This window comes from Carex rostrata, chromosome 14, assembly GCF_964058835.1.
Source record: "Carex rostrata chromosome 14, lpCarRost1.2, whole genome shotgun sequence".
Taxonomy (NCBI): domain Eukaryota; kingdom Viridiplantae; phylum Streptophyta; class Magnoliopsida; order Poales; family Cyperaceae; genus Carex; species Carex rostrata.
Window position 1 is genome coordinate 10,450,160 of NC_135931.1, and position 26,935 is coordinate 10,477,094.

Genomic DNA, 26,935 nt, shown 5'->3' on the forward strand with positions numbered 1-26,935 from the left:
TAAATATGCGTCATTATGTAAAAAGATGTTCGTTGTCATTTGTGCTAAGCATACTAATCGAATTAGCAAATTAATGAAACATAAAAAAAAAAAACGAACGGCATAAAGACACTTCGCCTGATGAAATAATACAGCATTGTGGCTTAGTTAATAAACTTTTTTTTTATATAAATAAAAGTTTAGTTCATAAAGTGATATGCACATTTTCTTAGCACATCCAATATTATTATAAACCCACTAAAAACGGCTAAGTTTCTTGCCCACTTGGAAAAAAAAAACTATCTTTTGTCCACATGGTAGTATGGGACGATGGAAGAATCTTTCAAATGAATTGGATTCATTTTGACGGCTGTTGTAATGTTAAAAAAAAAAATGGATGGGATTGTTATACGATTAGAATTAAGATATTAAGTATTCAAACATTTAGGTACATATACGGACGGGTATAGATATAATTTTAAATATTTAATGTGGATAAAGATATTAATATTAATAATTATTTATATTTGAGAGGGATCTAATTAAATTATTTTATGGTGATATATTTTGATGCTATATGTTTATAAGTTATTTTTGCGATTTTAAAATCCAAACAGTCAATCCGGACCGTTCAATATGATATCCATATTAAAATGTGCTTGGAGACCAAATTTTACATTTTTTTTTACAATATATTTAGAATTTTTGAAAATCGTTGTTTTTTAATCGTACATAATTATTTGAAAACAACAATTTTGTACACAACTTAATAAATACTAGAAAAAATTCAAAAAAATAATATAGTTTTTTTTCTCCAAGTACATTTTAATATGAAGATCATGTTGAATGGTGTAGATCAACTATTTGAACTTTGAAATCTCAAAAATGACTTACAAAAATACAGTGTCAAGATGTGTCACAATAAAATGATGTAATTAGATCCTCCTCTTTATATTTATATATTTTTTTAAATGTGTATATCGAATTAGCAAGATATATATTTATTAGCTTATAATTGTTGCGAAAAAAGTTTATATTGATCACAATTATGATTGGACGTAAAATATAAATTTGGAAACTTGGTAGTGAAAAATTATTTTATTAATAATATTAAGGTTTTTTTTATATATTAGTATGAAAAAAATATTCCATAATAAATTTAATAAAATTTGAGTAAGGTTTTTTTTTCCAATATATGAATTGATATATATTCAATACTAATACACTTGTACACATATTCATTTAACTGCTGTCCATATTAAATTTCAAAAAATTAAAACGAATACTATTTTTTACTATCTCCCGACTTCCGAGTCCCTGACTGCGATATTTTGATGTGATCCGTTTTTACCTCCATAGACCATAACCGCACGGGGACCAAGTAGTACCCGATGGGTCCCCCAGAGTGCATGCACCAGGACCAGGTTCGTCGTAGCAATATCAAATGGTACGGAATCCGGACGACAAAGTTACCTCGAGCCTCGAGCCTCGCGCGTAGCACAGGGTGCCTAGCAGTAGGCTATAGGCAGTCTAGCAGTCTAGCAGTAGGCTATAGGCAGTAGACTACTAGTCTACTAGGCTCCCCTCCAGTAAAAATGGATATCACCGGGCCGTACCATAGTACCATACATTGCTGAACCGTCGTCTATTTTGATCGGACAGTTTAGAATGAGGCTGATGCGTCACTGGCAGTTTATACAGTCCTATTCACGGGCTGCCCAGGACCTGACCTGCCCTGACTTCTCTCCAGAAAAGGTCGATCAAATTACCTTACAAAAAAAAAATTGGATAGTTAGCGAGCTTGTTTTCAAAGATTGGCGGTGATTTGCGTGATATCTGTACAAAGGTTGGAAGAGTGTGTATCTATGTTACTCGGATACGGCTATTCAGGCACCGTACCCGTATCGGATACGTATCGGATACCGATACGCGTCCGATACGGCCACGATACGTATCCGATACGCCAACTGGCGTATCGGCTGACGTGGCGTATCTCTAGAACTTCTGATACGGTCGCGATACGCGTTGAATCGTATCCGATACGGCTGTTTCAGCGAGATACGGGCGGGATACACCGCTGTAGACCGAGTGAAGTGTAGACCGCGCTGTAAACCGCGCGAAGCTGTAGACCGCGCCGTAAACCGCGCCAAAAAATGCCTTCTTTTAGCGCCTAGACGGAATCGAACTCAGCTCCTTCCCTCTAGTGACATACAACCTTACCACTACACTCGATCAACTTTGATGTTTAAGTCTAGTAGCTATTATATTTAATGTATACCTACAATTTTTAATATTTAATTTATATAATACAAGTGTTGAATTAAAATATAATAATATAATAATATATATATAATAGACGTATCGTATCCTAGATTTTTGAAAATTGCCGTATCGCCGTATCCGTATCGTATCCGATACGATACTCGTATCCGTATCCATGCAACATAGGTGTGTATCCTCTGCATTAACTCAAAAAAGAATTTTTTGAGTTAATAAATTTCAACCGTCTGATTTTAAACAGACTCAATTCGATTCCTGCTTATGATATAGAGGTCCTTTAATATTAGTGCGGATTTAGTTTGTACGAATCTTAAAATAAATCGAATGATCAAGATTCATTAACTCAAAATATTCTCTTTTGAGTTAATGCAGAAGATACGAATTCGGGTTGGAATGGGGGTGTCAATTAAATTTGCATCCTCTGAGATATCTCATATTTTGCGTGACTTTTTGGAAAATCTCAACCGTTGAAAGACGTTCTACATGAATCTCAAAGCTCAAACAATACTGGGCCTCTGCGCTATCCCCGAATAGGCACCGGACACATAGGTCATGCAAAAATGTGAGATATCTCAGGGGATGTGCACTCGTGTCAATTGGTGATAGGATGGAAGCATTTTCATACTCATATCCACTAATAATTGATCTTACCTATACTTTATTCATATCCACCAAGAATTGACTATCCTTACCCTATCCTTACCATTCAAATTATTGGGTAACAAAACAGTTGCATATGCATAATGAATAATAGTAATAATTAGTTTTATTATATTTTACAAATAGAACAGAAAAAATAATTGAATTCACACATATATAATCACATTACTAATAAAAAAAAATTACAATCAATTCTAACTAATTTGTTTTTAATAAAACAAGAGAATTCAAAAGTCCATCACTAGTATTTTTAATATTTTTTATAGTAAAACACTACATAACAAAAGTCCATCACTAATTATTACTCAAACTATATTATATGAAATATTTCGCAACCATCACTAATTATTACTCAAACATTATTATAAAATTTTATTTTATACAATTACCTTATAGGCTAATGGATACAAAATATACTTTACCTGTACCCTTATCTGTTTAGCTAACGGAAAAAAATCCTTACCTGTATCCATACCCGATTAGCTAACGAAATTTTTTTTTATCCATAACTGTCTTATCAAATACGGTGCGAATATAGTAAACAGTTAAAAGAATAACATTGACACCCCTAAGTTGGATGTCGAAAGATGTTGCAAATTGTTCTTCCAGTTGGGCTTCGGTGAAAAATATGATATTATATTGTCGAACTAGCATTTTATGGTGATTTTGATTTAAGGGAGATCAATGTTGTTTCTTGTGCTAAATTGTATTGCTCTAATAGCGCATAATGAAATGTTTGGATTACAAATGATTTAATTTTGGGGCTATTTTACGTCAAATTTGGTGTTGTGAATTACAATTGATTTAATTTTAGATTTATTTTAGGTCAAATTTGGTGTTGTGTACATTGGCATAGTCAAAAATTTGATCAGAGGTAAACAAATATATATATATATATATATATATATATATATATATAGAGAGAGAGAGAGAGAGAGAGAGAGAGAGGCTAATATGCATTCGGTTGCATATGGACCGAAGTGCTTACGGTCCAAATTTGATTTTTCAAAATCCAAACGGTCGATCTGAACCGTTCATCTTGTTCTCCATATTAATATGTGCCTGGAGACCAAATTTTATATTTTTCTGAATTTTTGTACTATTTATTAAGTATTTTACCAAATTGTTGATCCAACGGTAGCTGCTGATTTTACTGTTTTGTTAAGCTACCGTTGGATTAACAATTTTGTAAAATACTTAATAAATAGTAAAAAAATTCAGAAAAATATAAAATTTGGTCTCCAGGCACATATTAATATGGAGAACAAGATGAACGGTTCAGATCGACCGTTTGGATTTTAAAAAATCAAATTTGGACCGTAAGCACTTCGGTCCATATGCAACCGAATGCATATTAGCCACTCTCTCTCTCTCTCTCTATATATATATAGAGGAGGGTTCAAATGCCTCCATGTTTTTGTGCCTCCATCTCTCTCCATCATTTTCAAAGTTCAAACAGTCGATCCGAACCGCTCAATCTAACATCCATACTAAAATATATTTGGAGATCAAATTTTATATTTTTAGGAATTTTTTTACTATTTTTTTAGATAGGTACAAAATCAGTAAATCTGAACCATCTAAAAACAGTATTTTTGTACCTATCTAAAAAATAGTAAAAAAATTCCTAAAAATATAAAATTTGGTTTCCAAACATATTTTAGTATGGAGGTTAGGTTGAGCGGTTCGGATCGACTGTTTGAACTTTGAAAATGATGGAGAGAGATGGAGGCACAAAAATATGGAGGCATTTGAACCCTCCTCATATATATATATATAGAGTCCAACTAGTATGACATCGATATTACATGACACTAACTTCAAAATTGATCGAATAAACTTCAAACGACTAATCCAAACCGTTCAAACCAATTTACTTTATGAGTGATGCGTTTACATGCAATTTTTTTTTTATATTTTCGAGTTATTTAGTATCAAATCAAGCGATAAAAATATTGAAAAATGAATGTATTAAAATTAATTTAAAAACTTACACATTTGACAGCTTGAGTTGATATCAAATAAATTAAAAAAAAAATACAAATTTTACATGTAAACGCACAACTAATAAAGTAGAATGGTTTGAATTCACCGTTTGAAGTCGATTCGATAGGTTTTGGAGTTTGTGTTATATACACTGAAATGACACTAATGTTATACTAGTCAGACTCATATATATACATAAATACTGACTAATATGTTTTGTCCAAATTTCAAAAAATTGTATTCGAAACTTCGAACTAAATAGCTCAGTAAATTAGTTATATATTGAAGTGCTACCGAAAACATATTAATGATTCTCTCTCTCTATATATGTAGAAAAAATTTCAACAAAATGACCTAGTTACTAATTTATCTCCCAAAATGACTTGTCATTATATGGTTATTCTAAGCTAAACAAAAAAGAGTAGGAAAGCAACAATTTAACCATTAATTATGTTTTATTATTTCCAACCAACCAATTTCTTGAATTTCTTAGTCATTGCCCACAACATAACTGATCAAGCTTGTAGTATCCAAGACTATATGTTACAGCTTTTAGTTAGCCATCGTATTACTTCAGCATTTCCAATATCAACACCTCAAACTTCTGAAGAATTGTCTGGTGCTGATGCGCGACAGAAACAACTAAAGAAGAAAGTGAGACATCAAAGATTGTGTTCTCCTTTGTCGTATGGCAATAACTCATAAGTACCTACATTAACAACAGAAACAACAATAATCAATTTCTACATGATACTATGAATAGTTAAAATCAGTGAAAGACATCAGCTCAAAGCAAAAAAGAAAAAGAAAACAAAAACAAAAATCAAAGATTCAAACAATGCAAGTTCATCATCCTCCTCACGTCTCTGATCAGTTTACTTTTCTAAATGTTGTATCCTTGTCTTGTTTGTTTTGAGGCAAAATTATGCAATTGAAAAACTTTTTTGTTGGGTTATATTTGCCTATAATGCTGAACTGAAAATGACATAACCAATGTGAACCACTTTATGAAAAAAATCAAATCAAATTAAATTAAAAATATATAATTAGTCATGAAACTTTATGAGAATTCTAGTGCTTAATATCTTTGAAGTTCTTATAATAGTTATGGTTTGGCTGATTAACATGGATTTAGGTTTTAATTCTAGTGCTTAATTTTGTTAATTATTGTTGGTTGATTAAGTATAGTAGGGATGCGTATGTTGCGGTGGAGCTGTGGTCATACAAGATGGGACCGAAGTAGAAATAAAGACATACGTGACAAACTTGGGGTAGCATCGATTGAAGAGAAGCTCGTCCAACACCGCTTGAGATGGTTTGGGCATCTCCAACGGAGGCCTCTCGAGGCACCAGTGCGTATTGGAATTATAAACCGTATCGACAACACAAGGAGAGGCAGAGGTCAGCCACAATTGACATTAGACGAAGCAGTGAAAAGGGACTTGAAGGAATGTAATGTATCCAAGGAGTTGGCCTCGGACAAGAGCGCTTGAAAATTAGCGATCCACGTTTTAGAACCATGACTTAGGAAATATTGTTTATGGATGGTATAGGCATAGTATTATAGGCCTTAGTCATAGAACTAGTGATTTGGAGCAAAGGCATAGATACAATGATACTTATAAGCAGTACTACTATTATTATCACTACTACTATTATTATTTTTATTACTATCAACCTTGATTTCTGATTATGATTGGGTTTCATTTTTAGCCTACTCTAACTTGTTTAGGACTAAAGGCTTGATTGTAATTGTTGTTGTTGTATTGTTGGCTGATTAACTTTAGTCAAAATTCTAGTGCTTAATGATACAATGAATAGAATCAATCTCCTTAAACAATACTCGTACTAAAAATTGGTTTAAGAAATTAGTACCGTATTAGTAGCCAATCCTTCTCCTCTACGGGCACAGGCGCACAACAGGGATCGGCGCACTCCTCCTCCACGTTCTTCTCAGGCGGCCGCCAATCTCAGCGTACTCAACACTATTCTTTTCTCCTCCACGCGGTCTCAACAATCAGTGATCACTCTGTAAATACTTTTATTGCCCCTAGGGGTGTTCATTGGATCGGGTTTAATTGGTTCTGAACCGAACCGGATTAATTTGGATCAAACGGTTTGGTTTGGAATTTTTAAAACCGAAATAACCGAACCAACCAAACTTATATATATTATGAATTTGATCCGGACCGTCCTGGTTTATTTTTTAATACCCCGGTTTATTTCTTACTTAATTGCTTTAAATACTTTGGTTTATTATAAATCAATTGTTTTAAATAAAAAAAAAATATATATATATTTCGGTTTGAACCAAAAAACCAAACAAACCGAAATAAAACTTTGGTTTGGTTTGATTCGGTTGTAATGCTAATTCGGTTCGGTTCGGTTCTATTTTTAAAACCGAATTATAACTTTGGTTTGCTTAGTTACCAAACCGAACCAATGAACACCCCTAATTTCCCCAGTGCATTTGAGCTGAGCGCCTTTTTTTTTTTTTTTTTTTTGTCTCCGCTCTGGTCTGAAAATGAGAAAAGTAGCGGGTCAGGAGTCAGGACTAGGCAACCCAAATTATAACTGGATCCAAAAAAACAGAAATTTCAACGGTAGACAAATACCTACCTCTTTACCATGCTGTCTGCCTGTCTCCGCCTTTGATTTGATTGTGTATGATAATTGGATTGGATGTGAAGAATGTATGATGCAATTGTTGGCTAATTAGGGTTGGTATTATAGGCATAGCTTGTAAGTTACAACATATTACAGATTTATTTCCAGGAATACGCCTACCCTACCCTTCTCGGTTGCTACTAATTACCTGTGTCGTGTCGTGTATATAAATCAAATTGGTAAGAAATTATGGATCGCGGAACAACGGGGAGGGATTGGAGCATGTTAACAATGCTATGGTAACCGTACCGGATATTCAACCGTTATAGTTTTGGATTAATAGTTTACTGATTGGACTGGTGAATTAACTGGTTGGATTGCTAATTTATTTAAGTACTTTCAATTACACGAATATGATAATTATTATAAATTAATGAGTAGAACTAGGGTGTTCTTAAGTTCACCAAGTCTAAAACTCATCGAATCGGTTTTAAACGACCAATTTGAACTCTTGAAACCGTCTACTTTACGAATGATGCGTCTACATGTAAAATAAAAAAATTGAAATTAATTTTGCATAGAGTCAAGTGGTCAAAAAATGAATGCACTAAAATTAATTTATTAACCTTCTAATTTTAACCGTTTGACTTTATACTAAATTAATTCGAATGTTTAAAATTTTCACATATAGACGCTTCACTCGTAAGGTAGGCCGGTTTCAACGATTTGGAGGACAGATTTTAGACTTAAGTTCACCAAAGAACTTGGTGAACTTAAGAACACCCCAGTTCTACTCTAAATTAATCATATTTTTATATAATATATGTGAAAATTTACACTTCCATATAATGTGATGAAAGATCGAATTTATAGATATATTTTTAAAATTTAACATCCAAATAGAATTACTGTTTTTTTTATGGAATACCTATCAATAGACATTTTTGAATGACAACAAATTATATTTTATGACTTTGACAAAAAAATTATAAAAATTAGAATGAATACTAAAATAATAACAATTGTTACATTGAAGAGAAAAAAAATTACCAATGATTTTTTTTTTCTGAAATATTGAGGTCTTATATGCACGGTCCGGTCCGATCTGTACGGGTCCACGGGTCTTTTAAAAAAAAAAAAATTAGATTCAAAATTCAATTTAGAAAAAATAGCTACATGGATTTTTGTGTTCTTTATATCAAAATAAAGGTATGGAAGTCTAGTTTTCAAATAATATAATTACATATTGGTACAATTTTATACAAAAATATTACATATTGGTACAATTTTAATGATTAATTGACAGAGGTCAGAAATAAAAAAAAAGCTGAAATTCCAATGAGTAGTCCCAATTTTTTACCAAATTCAAAATTCAATTTAGAGAAAATGGCTCTATGGATTTTTGTGTTCATTATATCAAAATAAAGATATGAAAATCTAGTTTTCAGATAATATAATTTCTCTATACAAAAAAAATATTACAGATTTGTACAGTTTTAATGATTGATTGACAAATGTTAGAAATCAAAAAAGCTAAAATTCTAGTGAGCAGTCCCAGTTTTTGACAAGATTTAAAATTCAATTCAAGGAAAATGGCGACATTAAATTTTTGTGTTCTTTATATCAAAATAAAGGTATTAAAGTCTAGTTTCTAGATAATATAATATCACTATACAAATATTACAGATTGATACGTTTTTATGATTAATTGACATAGGTCAGAAATCAGAAAAGCTGAAATTTTAGTAAGCAGTCCCAGTTTTTTATTAGATTCAAAATTCAATTTAGAGAAAATCACTACATGAATTTTTGCGTTCTTTATATCAAAATAAAGGTATGAAAATGTAATTTCCAAATAATATAATTTCTCTACACAAAAATATTACAGATTGGTACAATTTTAATGATTAATTGACATAGATTATAATAACTTGAAAGGAGGAATATTTAAAATCCGAATTCTAGCTACAGGTTAGTCCGGTCGGGTTCTACATGATTCCACAGGTTAGTCCGGTCCGATTCTACACGGTTCTATGGATTAGTTAGGTCTAGTGAAAAAATTCGATCCAAATCCTTGCTAGATCCGTTTCTAACCATGGTTTGGTCCGATCCGGGTTTGAGGCATAGTCCGAGGCGGTCCGGGTCCGAACCACGGGTGATCCGTCCGGTTCTGAACCGTGAGTTCGTTCCAATCCGATTTTTTTATTAATAGAAAATAAAATAATAAAATATCGAAAAAGGGTATAGATTTTGGATTTTGTCGAAAAATAAGTAGAACGGGTTTAATAAACCTGTCCAGCGGGACGGGTCTAATTATCCCTTTTAGGTCTCAGTATCAATTAATTTAATGACGACGCTAATCAAACTCAGCGGAAAAAAAATAGAAAAACCCGGACGGTACAAGCAGACCCGTCAGGAGGGAAAAAAAATCTCGGACGGAATAATATAACTCGTCCGGCGTTTTTCTTTATTAGATGTCCCTTTTCTGTATGATTGGCTCATCACAAAGCCCCACAAATCCAGTACAACGGAGGTAACACCAAAAGTATGCTCCAATTCATACAATAACCGTTTGATCAAAATCAAACGTATCAATCTATAAATGTTAAATCTATAAATGTTATTTATATAAATCATATAAAAAAATTAAATCAATAAAATTTAACCCAAATTAAATATACCTAATGAAATTTTAAAATTATATAAAAATTTCAAACACATGCAGATACGAGCATAAAATGCAAACACAAAGAAGAAACTACAAAATTTTAATTTTAAATTGTAAAATGCATAATAGGTGATAGATGAAATTTGAATTCAAATTTTAAACTATAAAGTGAAATTCTAATCATTTAAATTATAAATACATATTTTATATTTTATGAAAAAAATAAATCATACAAAAAAATTAAATCAATAAAATTTAACCCAAATTAAAATACCAAATGAAAACTTAAAATTATATACTTATCTCTTACTTGGATGCGGTGCATGATCATCTGCATCTCTTGTCAAGGGCGGATGTACAATCAAAGTTATTTATATAATTTTAAAATTTCATTAGGTATATTTAATTTGGGTTAAATTTTATTGATTTAATTTTTTTATATGATTTATATAAATAACATTTATAGATTGATATGTTTGATTTTGATCAAACGGCTATTGTATGAATTGGAGCATATTTTTGGTGTTACCTCCGTAGTACCGGATTTGTAATGAGCCAACAATACAGAAAAGGGAAAGAAAAACGCTGGACGGGTTATATTATCTCGTTCGAATTTTTTTTTTTTTTACTCCGGACGGGTCTGCTTGTACAGTCCGAGCAGACCCGTCCGGATTTTTCTGTTTTTTCGCTAAGTTTGATTAGCGTCGTCATTAAATTAATTGATACTTAGACCCGTCCTGCTGGACGGGTTTATTAAACCTGTTCTACTTATTTTTTTGACAAAACCCAAAACCCAAAATCTATATTCTTTTTCGATATTTTATTATTTTATTTTCTATTAATAAAAAAATTGGGTTCCAATTCAATACACTAGAAAATACTAAAATTTGCAGTTATGGCATACCGCCAACATATTCTATACAAAAAGGAAAAATTCTTGCTTGTTATTCAAAAGTAAATAACAACCTCGACACAAAATTTCAGATTCATTACATATCTCTTAATTTTTACTCAGGTTTCTAATAATTTTTTTAATAAAATAATCTTACACCATAATACAACAATGAACTACTCTAATAATTATACTTTCTCTCTTTATTTTTAAAAAAGCGAACTTTAATACCACTAATTTCAAAATGTCCGAATTAGCTTCCTATTTTTCCTTGCTTCCTTCCAAACGGCCGAACAACTGGATTGGATGTTGTTCTTGAGTTGACTTGGCCATCCTGTCTGGATACAATTTTAAGGGGATGTGCTTCTGTGTTGAAAACCCATTCGTCAAAGGAAATAAGAGAAGATGGTGAAAAGAGGAGGTAGAGATATTTTAGGGTTTCGGCGAGGAAGAAACTTTGCATCATGTTGTCTTTTTCACCTGAATTGACCTACAAAACAAGTATTTCTTACATGTCAACTGAAATTATAATAACATTTGATACATATGATAATCAGTATAGGCCTTTTACAAATAACACTTGTCCTGTATTTGCAAATAGTTCAAATTATTTCTCATATATAATGCTCAACTATTGCAGCAAAGCAAACACTAAATTTCCCTAAACAGCTGGGCCTAATTTCAATTCAATTGGGCTAAAGAAAAGAAGGGTTATAAAAAACTGCAGGAAAAATTGTCAGTTTAATAAAATATAGTCTCTGTTTCTTTAAACTAACAATTCAGAGATCTTGTGAATATCTTGATATGGGAAATCTTTTGTTCAATTTCAAGAAGGCTAAATTAAATGATGCCAAATTGTTTATGTACCAAAGATCAAGTATACTTACATCTCTGAGGCCAACATAACCCGATTCAATGCGAGAGTTCTTCTCAAAAGCTTGAAATATATTCCAGCCCCATTCCTGGTACATTTTGTTACCAGTGAACCGCCAAAGGTACACAAGCGATTCTATTGTCTCTGGTCTCAGTATATTCCATGATGTACCAACTGACATATCCTGTAATTTTGTATTGAGAAAGAATCTGTAAAACAGAAGTACCAACAATGGCCCACACATACTAAAATATTTTTGGTTTCTTATTGGATGCCTTTCAAGTTTAGATGTTGGTAGAACCAAACAGGAAGGTAAAGGGATGGACCAAACAGAAAAGCAATTCTAAAGTGAGAGACAGTTAGGTTGTTTACCTGGCCAGACGAGAAGTAGTAGTTTTCTCCAGCTAACTTTGTTGGTGTAGATTCGTAAAAATTATAACAAGTCCTGGCAAGCTTCATGCAAACACAGACAATATTTTTGTGAGATTTTACATGGCAGATACATTATAAGAGTATAATATACACACACTTTACTGTTTTGGTCATACTATAGTTTTCTAATATGTCATCGTTAAACAAATTCTCTATACCATTTTGTTAAGTGGTACTATTTTGTCAGTCACAGTCTAGTATACACTTAAACATTTTGAGCCATGAATATCAATACTACAGGAACTTTCTTTTTAAAAAGTGCATTTCAAATCAGAAACATATTAGAAATGTGAAGATCAAGTTTATTTATCATGATAAGAGGAATGAAAGAGAAAGCTATCTTATTTTTAATACCTCTTCTGCCAATGTTAGAATTAGTTTTGATTTTTCAGGGCCATAGCCAGAGGAACCCAAGGCTAGCATACCAGGTGCAAAGCAAGCCAATTCATCCATCTACAATTCAATGAAAAATATAATGCATAAATCCAGGTTTTAATAATTGTATTTTATGGATTTGCAGGTAGGCAGGTTATTACCTTGTCATGCAAACTATCTCCATTTTTCTCACAGATATATGTGAAAGAAGAAGGGGTGGTTCTTCTGACCAAACTTTGGAGGCCTTCCATTGATGTCTCCCACATTTTTCTAAAAGTACAAAAGAAAAAACAACTGATCAAAACCAAACAAGCACACACACACACACACACACACACACACAAGTAGATATACATGAGATTTTGTAAGACTAACCGGTAATGCTTCACATTTTCAGTTTTGTTCCCTTGAATCCATGCCTTGAGCAAATATTCATAGAAGCTGCATGAAAAATAAGTACTTTATAATTGTCTGATCTTTCTCAAGCAAATATAACTTTTTTTTGACGGAAATCAACAAAAGAATATTTGAGAGGTATTTGTAATTAATATTATACATAAGAGTAGCAAATTCACCTATCGCCCATTGCACCGAAAGTGATTGTAGAATAAGAGGCAGTTCCTGTGTGAGGATTTATGTATATCGGGAGCAAGCCATCACTTGGTAATATCTTCTTAAATTGCTTGATTGAGTTCTCTACCTAAATTTAGTAACATGATTAAATGTAGAAATAAGAATTGAATATTCTAATCAACTTCTATGCAAAGTCTATGACATTAAATTTGGGAATTTTTAATCCTTCATTTTCTCTGGTACAATATTATTTATCCAACTTACAAGAAGATTTCTCTATCTTTATGTGTAGAGAGAGTTAGTAAACAAAGGAAAAAAAATGGACAGAAGACATTTGAAATGCCATTAAAATTATGATCTCTTTTACAAGATTATTTTTTTCTCTTATCATCTGTTCACCCAATAAGTTTCTCTTTTGAAATTTATACAACAAAAAGAGATAAAGACAATTAAACTTTGTAGAACGTCAAAAATTATTACAGTGAAATCAAAGATGTGAAAAATACAGGTACCTTTTCTTGGTACTTTGGGTCTCCTGTTCGTTGTGATAGAGCAATAAACTCGAGTTGCTCTGTGCCTGAATCTGCCAATATACTATCTCCCTATATAAGCATATGAAATATAGGTGTTATACAGTATCTAGAAATGTACAGGCATTTAAACATAAGAAAGATGAGCAACCAAAAGAATATGGAAAAAGGACAAGAACATATCTGTACATTGCATTAAAAAAAATATACAAGTAAGAAGTTAAAACATCAAAGCATTCTTTGTGAACATGATAGATGGCTTTATGCACCTATAACCTCAAGAGAACTTATTTGGCTCTATAATTACATCAATAAGGATAAGCATAATATATAATTGAAATTATAATATGAAGAAAAGAATGAACATGAACTCACATTAGTCCATCCTTGATTGTGGGGTCGACCATGCATCAAATTAATTCTGTTAAAAGGTATTCCAGAAGAAGTATCCCATGCCGGTAGTAACCTGTCTGCTATATCTTTTGCCTTGTCAAGAAATATTTTGTCACCAGATAGGTCATATGTACTAAGTAAGCCACCTACAACTCTAAATAACCGGAAAGAAGAAAGAGAGAGAGAGAGAGATCTTAGCAAGGAGAGTGATATAATGTTAATGACTGCAACAAATGGAGAGGCAGCAAATAGAAAAATAAAAACTAAATGAAAATGAACCTTCAAAGTAACCTTATGGTTGTTTCAAAAACACTTGCTTCATAGTCTTTGTTGAAGTCTAAAGAGTTTGCAACCCAACTGCCATAAGAAAAGAATAAAATAAAGACAAACAAAAAAGATAGAAAAGTCAAGCTAAGCAAGTACACACCTGGGTTTACATTCCTAATTTAAATAAAAATGCATGTCCAAAATAAATTCTCTGAAATATTACTATTTGCATTCTGCTTCATTTTACTTTAATATAACATATGGGGAAAGACTGGGAATTTTGAAATTCCAATGTCCATTGAGAATGAATGATACTTAAAGCACTCATCGAGAGAAAAAAAAATTATTCTTTATTCGATAAATTAAGAGATGGAATTAATATATGGCCAAATTCCACTAGTGCATCTCTTTTCTTCTTTCCCCATTAAGTTGTCATGCTTTCTCCATTTTTGAGTGCCAACACTTTAATTTCTTATAGTAACCCTATAAAATGAATTTCCATAATAATTTTGGACTTCTGTGAAATTATTTTAATTGCAAATCACCTCAACTCAAATCATGCTAATTAAATTATGAAATTGTAGAAAAATTGAAAAATTTCATTGTCAAAACCAAATGTAAGCTAAATTTCAAAAGTCAAAAGCAAATTTGAATTTTTTTTGTAAAATTAGATATCCCCCAAACTTTGAGTGTGGCCCACAAATTAACGAATAGTAATGTCCACTCTTTCTGTGAGAGGTTCTAAACCACTAATGGCGCCATTATCAAACTGCACCTGTCACCAGTTCATCAAAGGCCACGTCTAAAGCCTGACATCATTTTCTGAGCTGCTATCTTACGAATTCATATCACCTAAGGTAACTCAAATTTTGAGTTTGGATCCAAACTGTGGATCTGTTTTGGCACGAATATTAAAGGGGGCCAGTACATTCCACCTCGGACCGGATTGATCCGGATTCTGATCGGACGTTTTGGATCCAAACTCAAAATTTGAGTTACCTCAGAGGATCTGGACTCCTATCTTACAGTGTGGGATTACTACGAATATTATCCAGTTTGGTTTTTTACAATAGATTAATTCAATAGCATGTTTGCGGTTTAATTTTACAGTTCTAAAAAATACAAAAATTTCCCACGACAATTGGTCGTGATATACTGAGTGAATTATTCATTTGAGTGATAAGAATTATCAGAGTGATTTACTCTATAAAAAAGAAAAGTTAGCATAGAAACTCACTCTCTAGCCTTGCGAAATTCGTCTTCTAGGCCCATAATATACAGTGTATCTAAAGAGTCGATTAAGGTCGCACCAAGACCACCAAAGCTGTTTACACCATTTTTCGTTTGGGGCTGGTACAAAAAACAAAAACAAAAAATCAGAAGGGCCTTTCAGAAAATTTTACTAATCCTCATCAAAATGTGCAAAGATCTGCTTCGCCATTATACTATTTTCTATAACCCAAAATAAAAAGAGATGGGATGAGAAGATTATTTAGTAGTGTCCTAAAACCATTGAAAGAGGTGCACTTTGGTACAATGTACCTACTAGTACAGTTCATTTGCCTTCGCAATGTTAGGTAATAAAAGCTTTAAACAAGCGCCTAGGAGTAAGTGCTTAATATATGACAAACCTGAAGCTCGTCCTGGCCCCACGCGTACGTGACATAAGAGCTCCAGGCATGACGCATGGCATCCTTGACCTTTTCTCTCCTTTCTTTATTTATGGGGTCAATCTCTACAGCATCCCGAGTCATCATTTTATCACTCGTATAGTACTGTTGCTGCCCTGTGGTTTGCTTCTTTGGCTTTTCATCAACGTTTCTCAACTATAGGATGGATAGGAAGATAGTAATAATGCAGAAATAAACAAGGAACTTGTATAGAATACAAAAGAGCAATAGAAACAAAGGATGAATATATTCTAACTGCGTAGTGTTATACCTGGTCTTGAAGCCGGTTAACTTTGTCTGTCAATTTGGCCACTTCAGACTGTAACATTTTTAGTTAGTTGATTAATTATTTTCTCATTCAATGAGCAGTTTATTAGCACATGGTATGAAAGAAGAGAAGCATGCAATTTCTTCGCAGATAAGTATAAGGAATTAGGGGAAAAACAATTTTCCAAGGACAAAATGTCAGTAGATCAGCGTGATAATGGGAATACTAAAGCAATGGATGAACTCCAGAGAGGGAATTGTGTACAATAAATATGGCATGATTACCCATGAATATCCTGGCATCCGAACTGGATTAATATATACACTGTAGCAATTGGTCGTACAGGTCTATATATTGACCACTCCACCAATAGGTGTCAGATTTCCTCACAAAAAATAAAAAGATTTGCCGGAAAATCATGTAAAAAAATTTCAATCCAATTAAGCACAAATTAAATCGTAATTTGCACAAGACCAACCGGTTATTAAGAAAATCTAAAAAAAATAATCGAACTAATCTTGAATTCAGTAAATCTGAGGAAGGCTTCACACAACAGATCGTACCTCGTATTCACGAACCAATGATTGTCGATCCCAAAATAAAAAGGAAACGACAACAAACACCACGAACAGCAAAGCGAGTCGTTTCGGTCGCTTCAAGTAGTAAGCTGGGTTCAGGTACCGCCAGAGACCAGAAGTCGACGACCTACCCCGCGCCATCGCCGGAACCCTATTTACCTCCGAGGAACGTGAAGCTCGATCCGGATCCAATGGACGACCTAGTTCATGGTCCTTTTATTATGCGAGTCGAATTTAGCTCGATAAATTTGAATGTTATCTCTCGTCGTGACTGCGAGGAGGCAAAGATCTGTCTTTCGCATCAAGCGACTAGAAATAGAGTATGGATTTTATTTGAACTTGGTTCAACGTTTACTGGTACACTTGTCAAAGGTGTGTCCGGAGATGAAGATATTTTTTTTTGTCTGTGTTGACGGTGTTATCGTGCCGTTCTGGGTCCATGTGTATATATCAAAGCTAATGGAGAAGCGACTTTCTGATTCTCTCAATTGTTGGTCGTCCCTGATAGGTGCCCACTTCACTAGGACACCAGCCCACGAATTCCACGAATAAATCCTCTGAAATTTCCTCGTACCCAAATTTAAGTAAAGGATGAATATAATATTTTTATTTCCTCTATTCATAACAAAAATGTACAAAATTTAAACTATTTAAATAGTAATGATAAGTTGATAACCTGGAAAAATTACCTCGGTCTGTTGCCTCTTATGGACGTTTCAAATTAAATTAATATGAATATGAAATATCATAATAGAAAAAATGATACGGTCATAACTAAAATTAGAATTGTTTCAAATTAAACTAATATGAATATGAAATATCATAATTGAAAAAATGATATGGTCATAACTAAAATTAGAATTGTGCACATACGTTACAACAAAAATATATTATTAAAAAAAGAAAACAAATTCATACAAAATAATATATTTTCATATAAAAAAAATTAGATTAAATAACTAATAGCATTACTTAAATAACATATTAATAACATCTACATGTAAATAACATATTAGATGACATATATATTCTTTTGACATATTTTTATAAAAAAATATCATACAAAATGATATATTAAATAACAAATAATATTCTTTAAATGATATAAAAGATAAAAAGAATATAGGCATGATCAATCAATTAAAAAAAAAATCTTAAATGACATTTAACAAATAGAATAAAATCAAGACCAGTTAGAAAAAATAATACAGTTTGCATGTGGCAAGCATAGTAACAATTGAATAATTCGGGTTCGATTTGATGGGGTCAAAAATTTGTGGTTCAGGAATAATTCGGGTGTAATTCGGGAATGATTTGGAATTATCTAGATCAGAGATCCCGGTCCCACAAAGGAGCAGAAATAAAAATAAAAAACCAAAAAAAATATGTTATAGGAAAAATTTGGGAAAGATTCAAGAATAATTCGTATAAATAGAGAAAAATTCATAAAATTTGCAAATTATTCGCGAATAATTTAGTCAAAGTTCGGTCAACCGAATAATTTGACGTTCGATTCGCCATCACCAAAAAAACAAATTATACACGAATAATTCGCGAATCTTATAACTATGGTGGCAAGTACGTGTTTTGCAATATATACCTATTTAGTATGCTTCGATAGAGTAGATGTCCGATTTGTGTAATGATACGCGTTGGATGAAAATCAAAGTACATCCAACAATTATTATATCAAAACACATTCGATAGGTGTACATTGCAAAACATTATAGTCTCACTCATATCGCACATAGGATGAATTTTTCAAATTATGAGCTTCAACACTTAAATATGCATTAGTCGCGTCGCATATGATCCCAGTGTTGCGCCGCATATGATCCCAGTGCCCATAGGCCGCGCGCCGCATCCGTGGACCGCGCTTCTGAACTACGCACGGCACCTACGGACCGAACCTGTGCACCGTGCACCCTTTTTCTTTTTTTTCTGCTGAAGGCGGGATTCGAATCCAGTTGGGTTATGTTGGTGCCAAAATTCTTACCACTACACTAGAGTTCACATGTGTTATCTTGTAGATAAATATAATATTTAACTATTTTTCTCTACAAATTTGATTTAAATTATCTCTCCTCCTTATTAAGGAGCTTAATGTTTTCTACTACATAATTTGCTCCCGTTGCTGTGCACGGGCATGATTACTAGTATATATATATAGAGAGAGAGGGGCTATGGTGCATTGCAATGCATGGAGGGAGTTGTGCATTAGACCATAAATCTAAAATTCAAAATTCAAATGGTCGATCCAAACAGTTCATCTTGTTCTCCATATTAATATGTGCTTGGAGAACAAATTTTATATTTTTCTGAATTTTTTATTTATTTATTAAGTATTTTACAAAATTGTTGATCCAACGGTGGCTTAACAAAACAGTAAAATCAGCAGCCACCGTTGGATCGACAATTTTGTAAAATACTTAATAAATAGTAAAAAAATTCAGAAAAATGTAAAATTTGGTCTCCAAGCACATATTAATATGGAGAACAAGATGAACGGTTTGGATTGGCCATTTCGATTTTAAATTTTAGATTTATGGTCCAATGCACAAACCCCTCCATGTATTGCAATGCACCATAGTCCATCTCATATATATATATATATAGAGAGAGAGAGAGAGAGAGAGAGAGAACATAATCGAGGTACTAAATAGTGGGAAAATAACTTTGTTCGCCGAGAGTAATTTTAAGATATTTTGCCATCAAGCAATTAATCTGTAACATATGTACGTAGCTTGGCGGTGGATCAACCTATGATGCATTAGTTGGTACAATAGCATTAAAAGTAATTATGAGACGCAAGAAGATGAGACCAATTTGACGGACAGAGTTGGTACAACAACAAAATCAACCTATGATGCATAAGTTTTATTGGTTTTGTTTTAATAACTACATGTTGTATATGCTTAATTTTTGTTGTTAGAAGCAACGACATGTGGATTGCTGGTGTGTGTCAAGTCGGATACCATGTGACATGTGTTGTATTAGTCAGATAATTACCATGTATATACATAATTATAAATATATACAATTATGAGAGCGACCAATGATACCGGGTATCATTCGGGAGCTTTACTGACCCTGTCTAACTCTTGTACCAGTTGGTACTAACATTCTTGTACCTACTTGTATGTACTATGAAATAATTCTTAGTCTGTATTAATTTTCTAGTGCTAGAAAGAAAAAATATGACGATTATATAGGAGAAAACAATTTGAAACTGATGAAGCGTCTTTCTTTTACTTATTCAATTATCTTCGAATCGAATCATGTTACAAAACGCAAGAGACACCTCTATTTTATTTTTTAATGAAAGGATATATTTATCATTTAATTTTTAAAATAATCAAATAAAATATAAATAAGTAAAAGAGGATAGAAACAAAAATGTTAAGATTTTAGAGAGATAGTGAAAATTGACTATTTTAAAAATTTGCATGAGCACACTACAAATTCTCTATTAAATTTATTTCATTGAAATATATGAATTCATGTGCCAGAACTTATTTCGATCCAAGTGAATCTCTTTTAAAATAGAGAAAAGGTTTTTGTCCACAGCCTTCTGTCCACCATTTGTCCACAGCGCTATCCATCCCGTGTTTAACTAAATTTAACGGACACCGGTCCCCACTTCTAACCACTTACTCCGCCTATTTAGCCTTCCTTCCGTGCCTCTATTCTCATTTTTAAAATATTTCTTCTCCGATCAACTTGTTTTCTTTTCTTTCTGAGGCGATTTCTTTCCGATTTCTGAGGCGATTTCTTTCCTACGGAGATAAAAATTTCTGAATCAAAAAATCGATCGATATCTGAAAAAGGATTTCTTCTCCGATATCTTAAATTTCTGAGGCGATTTCTTCTCCGTAAAGCGGCTAAAAATTTCTGAGGCGATTTCCTTGTTTTCGTTGTTTCTCCGATTTCCTTGTTTTCATTTGAAAATTTCTGAGGATTGGACCGATTGATATCTTCCGATATCTTAAATCGATCGAAAAAGGATTGGACCGATTTCCTTGTTTTCATTTGAAAATTTCTTCCGATATCTTCCGATTGATATCTTCCGATATCTATTCCGATTTCAATAAATTCTTGGTGGGCTTCTCATCTCGTCTGTTATTCTTCAATAAATCATTGAACAAGCGATATTGTTTTCATCAGTTCTTCTTATCTGTCTGCTCGTCTACTCCTGTCTTACTGGTGTCAGTTGACTTCCAGGTTTGATCTTACCATGCTCTAACTCATATCTTGGCCAGTGAATGAAGGAGACAGCTTCCACAAAGGAATGTAGGTATGACTCGGAACTCTTCTTTTTGAAATGAAAGGTGCCAGTATGGTAAGAGGCGATTGGACCGATTGATCGTGGAGCGCGATCGAATAGAAGTTATTTTTGTTGAAGAGCACGGCAAAATTCAAATCTAGTAAGTTATTTCTGTTGAATTTGTTGTTTTCGTTATATGCAGTAAGAGATCTAGCATTTCAAATGAAATCTAGAGGAAAGAGATGATAGAGATGAGATATGGAGTATTGATATGTTAATTTTACTGTATTGCCCCGTTAATTTTACAGTATTCATCTGTCATTTTACAGTATTCATCTTGTGAAAATCTGGAGGAAATAGATGATAGAGAGACGATATGGAGTATTAATCTGTTAATTTTACAGTATGTCCTTGTTAATTTTACAGTATTCATCTTGTGAAAGTCTGGAAGAAAGAGATGATAGAGAGACGATATGGAGTATTGATCTGTTAATTTTATAGTATTGCCCCGTTAATTTTACAGTATTCATCTTGTCATTTTATAGTATTCATCTTGTGAAAATTTGGAGGAAAGAGATGATAGAAAGGCGATATGGAGTATTGATTTGTTAATTTTACAGTATTTATCTTGTAATTTTACAGTATTCATCTTGTGAAAATCTAGGAAGAAAAAGATGATAGAAAGGCTTCTTACTCATCCGAACAATATTCAATTGAAAATTCTACTGTATACAAGATTCAATTTTACAGTTCTGCTGATTCAATTTTACAGTATACAAGATTTAATTGTAAATTTTACTGTGTAAAAGATTCAATTTTACAGTATACAAGATTCAATTGAAAATTTTACAGTATACAAGATTCAATTTTACAGTATACAATATTCAATTTTACAGTATACAATATTCAATTTTACAGTATACAAGATTCAACCCAGTGTTAATAACAGCTAATAACTAACTCTAACTGCCTATAACTACCTATAACTGTAATTTCCGAAAGTACAGTTTGAAAGTACATTTATTTTGTCATGTTGTTCAAGTTGCAATCTTTTTCTAACTATCATGGGACCACTTCAAATAGTTGCTGGATTTTTTGTGATTAAGTGATATATTTTATGTGATATATTATATAATTATACAGCATGTAGAAGTAATTTTACAGTATTCGCGCAAGTCAAAGCTGTGGACAAATGGTGGACAAAAGGCTGTGGACAATTAGACGCCTCCTTTAAAATAGCCCCACTATAATAACCTAATTTGGGCGACCAAGGTCCAACGAACTCCCCTCAGTTGGATCAGTTGGATCCGTACCCTTTACACAGTACTGTAGACGATTTTTCTCACTTTACGGTTTGAGATTAAATCTCAGTCGCTTTGAGATTCGGACTAGCACTGGGACAGTTATTATTGGGCTTTGAGAGTGATGCTAAATTTAAAAGAACGGTCCAGATCCACTAATTTTAAAAGATTCCCTTTTGGGATGATAGAGAGTATGTGAATTCCGCTGACAGTAGGGACAGATCTGAAACGCTTATCGTAAGTACTCACCAACCGTCCGATCTGAGACGGCTCCTACAGATCATCTCTCTCTCTCTCTCTCTCTCTCTCTCTCTCTTCCCCGCTCGCTGTGCTGCTATGGATTCTCTGTTGGCCAACTACGCCTCCTCCGACGATGAAGGAGACGATAATCCAAGCTCTGAATTAGGAAGCAAAACCTCCCCTTCTCTCACATCTCCTAACAAACCCTCTTCGTCACTGTCTGCCCTGCCTCCGCCTAAATCTCTCTTCTCCAACCCCCCTCCAGCGCCCAAAGCTTCCCTCTTTTCCTCCCTCCCCCCTCCTAAAACCAGTAATTCGACTAAAGGATCTATTTTTTCTTCACTTCCTCCCCCCAAATCAAAGGAACCTACCAAGCTGCGGGTTTTTGATGCAAACCCTAATCGACCTGTTAAAGAGGAGGATCCGTTTGAAGAGATAGGAGAAGTTGGTACAGATTCTTCTTTAACCTCTTCGACTTCTATCTTCTCCTCCCTCCCACCTCCTAAATCAAGTGGTACAACAATTTTTGTGCAACAAGGCGGTGAATTTTACAAGCAGAAAGAGAAAAAGTCAACTAAAGGTTCGGTTTTCTCTTCGATTCCAGCTCCAAAATTGGAATCAACAAATTCACTCCGGTTGGAGGCAAATCCTAAGAAGGTTGTCCATTTCACACCTCCAATTAATCCCAGCTATGTTGATGACAAAGATGATGAAGAAGAAGAGAGCAAAAAGAACAATTCTATTGTTGAACCTTCCTTCAATGCCTCAAGTAACCTTTCTTCCATGTTACCAGCTCCTAAAAATTCCCTGTGTTTAGCACCTCAATCAAACTCTTCTAATATGTTTTCATCAAGAAAATCAAATTTAGATACCCAATTGCCTCCAATTAGCACTGCACCAGTACAACAACCAATCCAAGATGAGCCAAACCAAAGCTATGATTCAAACTGGGTCGGTAACGTAGCGCAAACTGCGTATGTGGAGACATCAAGCTCTGGATACACCATGGACCATGGCAATGTGGAAAATTATGTTGGTTATGAAGGGTTTAATTGGAGTACTGACGTTTCTGTGGGTACTAGTACTGGTACTTCTGTTCCAACGGAGGTACATGATTTGGGGAGGGCTAGGGGCAAAAGAGGAAGAAACGAAATTCCACCAGAAATAGTAGAGGTGAACCAACATGAGCTAATGAAAAATAGACCAAGACCAGATCAGGGCAGGTTAACAGGGAGTACATTTGGACCATCTTATCAGGTTAGTTTTGCTAATTTTACTTTGAAATATTTTTCTAGTTGTAATATGGTTTGCTGCTGTAGGTCAGTTAGAGAGAACAAATAACAGACTGAAAAATGTAGAGTTACATGACTACTATTGCTTGTGAATGAAATATTAACTTTATTCTGTATTACATCTGTAATTTTTTTTCTCTTAATTGATCAGACAGTGATGGCTGGTTTAGGGTATTTTTTTTTTTCAAATTAATGCTCATTTTAATTTGTTTGCTAATAAACCCAACAATATTTCTTTTGTGCTTTTGCAATTATAATTTGCCGTTAAATTTTAACAACAAAACAGTTTGTTTTCTTTTCCAATGCTAGACAGTGAGTAAATTAGTTGAGTCCGTATGGAAAGTTTATAGCAGCGTCAGCTGTTAAATTTGTCTGAATTCAACATTGGTTTTAAATGGCAGTATGTTATTTATTTGAAATAATGCTGGTAATAATTTGCTGTCAATGTAATGTCTTTTGTACTTTGTTGGTGCTTGCAGTCAGCTCCTTCGGCAAAGGAGAAGCCTACTAAGCTACACAAGAGAAAGCATCAAATTGGGTCGCTTTTATATGACATGAGACAAAAAGAGATGGAGCTTGCTGAGAGGCGTGCCAAGGGTTTCCTTACCAAAGCCGAGACACACGCCAAGTATGGCTGGTGACCCTAGTATTTATGCCAGCTAATGCCTTTAAATAATTAGTAATAGCAATGTTGATGTGAGCTCAGCTCTAGACTTGACCTAATTTTGAGGTGGGCAAGGATTGTGTTGGATTGAAGTTGAAAGGAGTGTTTCCATCTTTGATATTATTTCCTACTCTCTTTTTTTTTATTAATGTTTCATGTCTTAGCTTCGGTGATGTTTCCTTCGATCTATTATGTAACTTCATGTATATCTTAAAAAAATCTATAAACTTGTGGGAAATGCTTTCACAGTTTTACATGCTTCAAAAACTGAAATAGTTTGAACTTCTTTTTTTTCTTTTTTCCTGAGTATTCATGAAATATAGTTTTGTTTGACGGGCATAGTTTTGTGTGATGGGTTCATATCAATCCACCTGTGGTTCTGGGTCTATAGAAACCTTTCTTGACTCAATGCAGGTGTCTATTGCCCTAGTTTTTACCAAGCTGGCCTTGCTTGATGAAAATGTCATAAGAGAAATGGTTTAATTTAGGGATCATTTGATGTGATGGAAACGGTTCTTTAAAAATGTTAGAAGTTACATTCTAGAAACATAGTTGTTTATATTTTCTTGCATCCTACTTGTTTAGTTCCACTTCAGAGTAGGTCCGATGCCCATTGGACCTACTTTGGTTCGATGGGTGATCTGGCTATCCAATTGCATCAAGAATCGTGCACTCTGTATTAAAATCCGTATGAGTTTTTATCAATTTCCATGTGTACAGATTTTAATGCTAATCGTACGGTGATAGAGCTAATTGAACCTAAAAGTAAGTCCAATGCCCATCGGACCTACTCTTGTCTCATTTAGTTCATACCAGAAAGGGCAAGATTACCAAGGAGAAGAAAAAGTGAGGGAAGAAATGTGTTACTAAGCAAATTTTAGGGAAAACAAAATAAAAGATAGGGGATACAAAAATTAAAGACTCAATAAGATTGAACTTTTTTTTGGCATACTAAAAAAGTTTTTTTTTTTTTTTTTTTTTTGGGGACATTTGAAAATTAAACTGCTTAAAGAAAAGTGCTTTTCAGACAATTTACTGTTTTTCTCCATATTCTAACTCCAGATTTTAGTACATCAGCGGACCCTTAGACGAACATTTTATTGGTACAAGGACTTATATGGGAAGGTCTTATGTTGTTTTTTAATTTAATTAATTGCGCTAATTTAACCAATTGATCTTGCAGGAAATTCTATTTAGGTACATATTGTATTCATGAATAACTTATTTTAAACAAATGAAGAACTGACATATATGCCAGGGCGAAACTAAAAAATTTAGTTAGGGGGTTAAAACTTAAAATGCATAATTATTAATTTGTGATTAATGGAATTTGAACTAAAGACATTTCAAGCACAAAATAGAGTCTTAACCATTAGACTACAAGCACATATCTATTTTTTTATGAGAGAGACTGAACTATATAAAAAAACTTTGAAAAAAAATTCAATTCAATTAAATTTTAACATATATGATTAAAAATTTCTGCTGGATTTGTTGTTCTTAGGTTTCATTGACTAATATATTCAGTAGACAAAAAATAATAAAAGTGTAAGCTGGCCAGATAATATTAGCATGAACCTACGTGCCTGAGAAAATCTTGGAAACAAAATATTAACAATCGTTCGGACACAATAATTCTCAGAAGCCGCTACAAAGGAGAAACATCAAAGGCAAATCTATTCAACACAACTGGTTTCAAAATACATATTACTAGATTGAACAAGCCATCAAAAGTTAATGACTTCCAATCAACCTATACCAATCAATCAATACCGACTCGATCTCATGATTGCTCCATAAAGTGATATAAATTAATAGTATATTTTAATTGGTTTAGTTTGCAGCCTTGGCAAGTTCAAACAAGGCAATTGTTGTCCAACTTGCAAGTTTGTATCTAAATAAATTCATGCCAGCAAATGTCTTCTTCTAAATTTGTATACTAGGAACTAATGATCATTTTTTTATTTTACTTGCAAGTTTCATTTCATTACATAAATTTAGAAAGATGACTCAATAAAAAACAGGCAGTAGAAATGTACGTAGGATGTTTCATAAATTTGTCAGTGAGAAGTTAAATATGTGTTCGCATAAAGCAACCGCTGCCCAAAGCAACACTTCAAACTTCAAAGAATTAAAGTTGAC

The 26,935-nt window shown here is 33.2% G+C and overlaps 2 protein-coding genes across 2 annotated transcripts; one reads left to right on the forward strand and one right to left on the reverse strand.

Annotated features, from left to right (window-relative positions):
* Positions 1-11,099: 11,099 nt before the first annotated feature.
* MNS1 (alpha-mannosidase 1) lies at positions 11,100-17,457 on the reverse strand. The gene is made up of 14 exons (XM_078314605.1): positions 17,018-17,457; positions 16,458-16,505; positions 16,148-16,342; positions 15,754-15,866; positions 14,541-14,606; positions 14,232-14,403; positions 13,839-13,928; positions 13,329-13,453; positions 13,129-13,194; positions 12,915-13,023; positions 12,733-12,831; positions 12,319-12,399; positions 11,960-12,130; positions 11,100-11,562 (listed from the first exon to the last, which is right to left on the reverse strand). Exons 1-14 carry the CDS (start codon positions 17,171-17,173, stop codon positions 11,326-11,328), a joined length of 1,728 nt encoding a protein of 575 aa, XP_078170731.1. The 5' UTR covers positions 17,174-17,457; the 3' UTR covers positions 11,100-11,325.
* Positions 17,458-22,866: 5,409 nt separating this feature from the next.
* On the forward strand, positions 22,867-25,060 carry LOC144565290 (mitotic checkpoint protein PRCC-carboxy-term protein). Its single transcript, XM_078315003.1, has 2 exons — positions 22,867-24,094; positions 24,609-25,060. The coding sequence occupies exons 1-2, from the start codon at positions 22,934-22,936 to the stop codon at positions 24,768-24,770; spliced, it is 1,323 nt and encodes a 440-aa protein (XP_078171129.1). The 5' UTR covers positions 22,867-22,933; the 3' UTR covers positions 24,771-25,060.
* Positions 25,061-26,935: the final 1,875 nt, after the last annotated feature.

Coding starts and splice junctions, on each gene's coding strand:
- MNS1 (XM_078314605.1), bottom strand. CDS start 17,173: ATGGCGCGGGGTAGGTCGTCGACTTCTGGTCTCTGGCGGTACCTGAAC. Junction 13,929..14,231: donor ACAATCAAGGATGGACTAAT/GTGAGTTCATGT, acceptor ATGCTTATATAG/GGAGATAGTATATTGGCAGA. Junction 12,131..12,318: donor ACTACTTCTCGTCTGGCCAG/GTAAACAACCTA, acceptor ACAAAATTACAG/GATATGTCAGTTGGTACATC.
- LOC144565290 (XM_078315003.1), top strand. CDS start 22,934: ATGGATTCTCTGTTGGCCAACTACGCCTCCTCCGACGATGAAGGAGAC. Junction 24,095..24,608: donor CATTTGGACCATCTTATCAG/GTTAGTTTTGCT, acceptor TGGTGCTTGCAG/TCAGCTCCTTCGGCAAAGGA.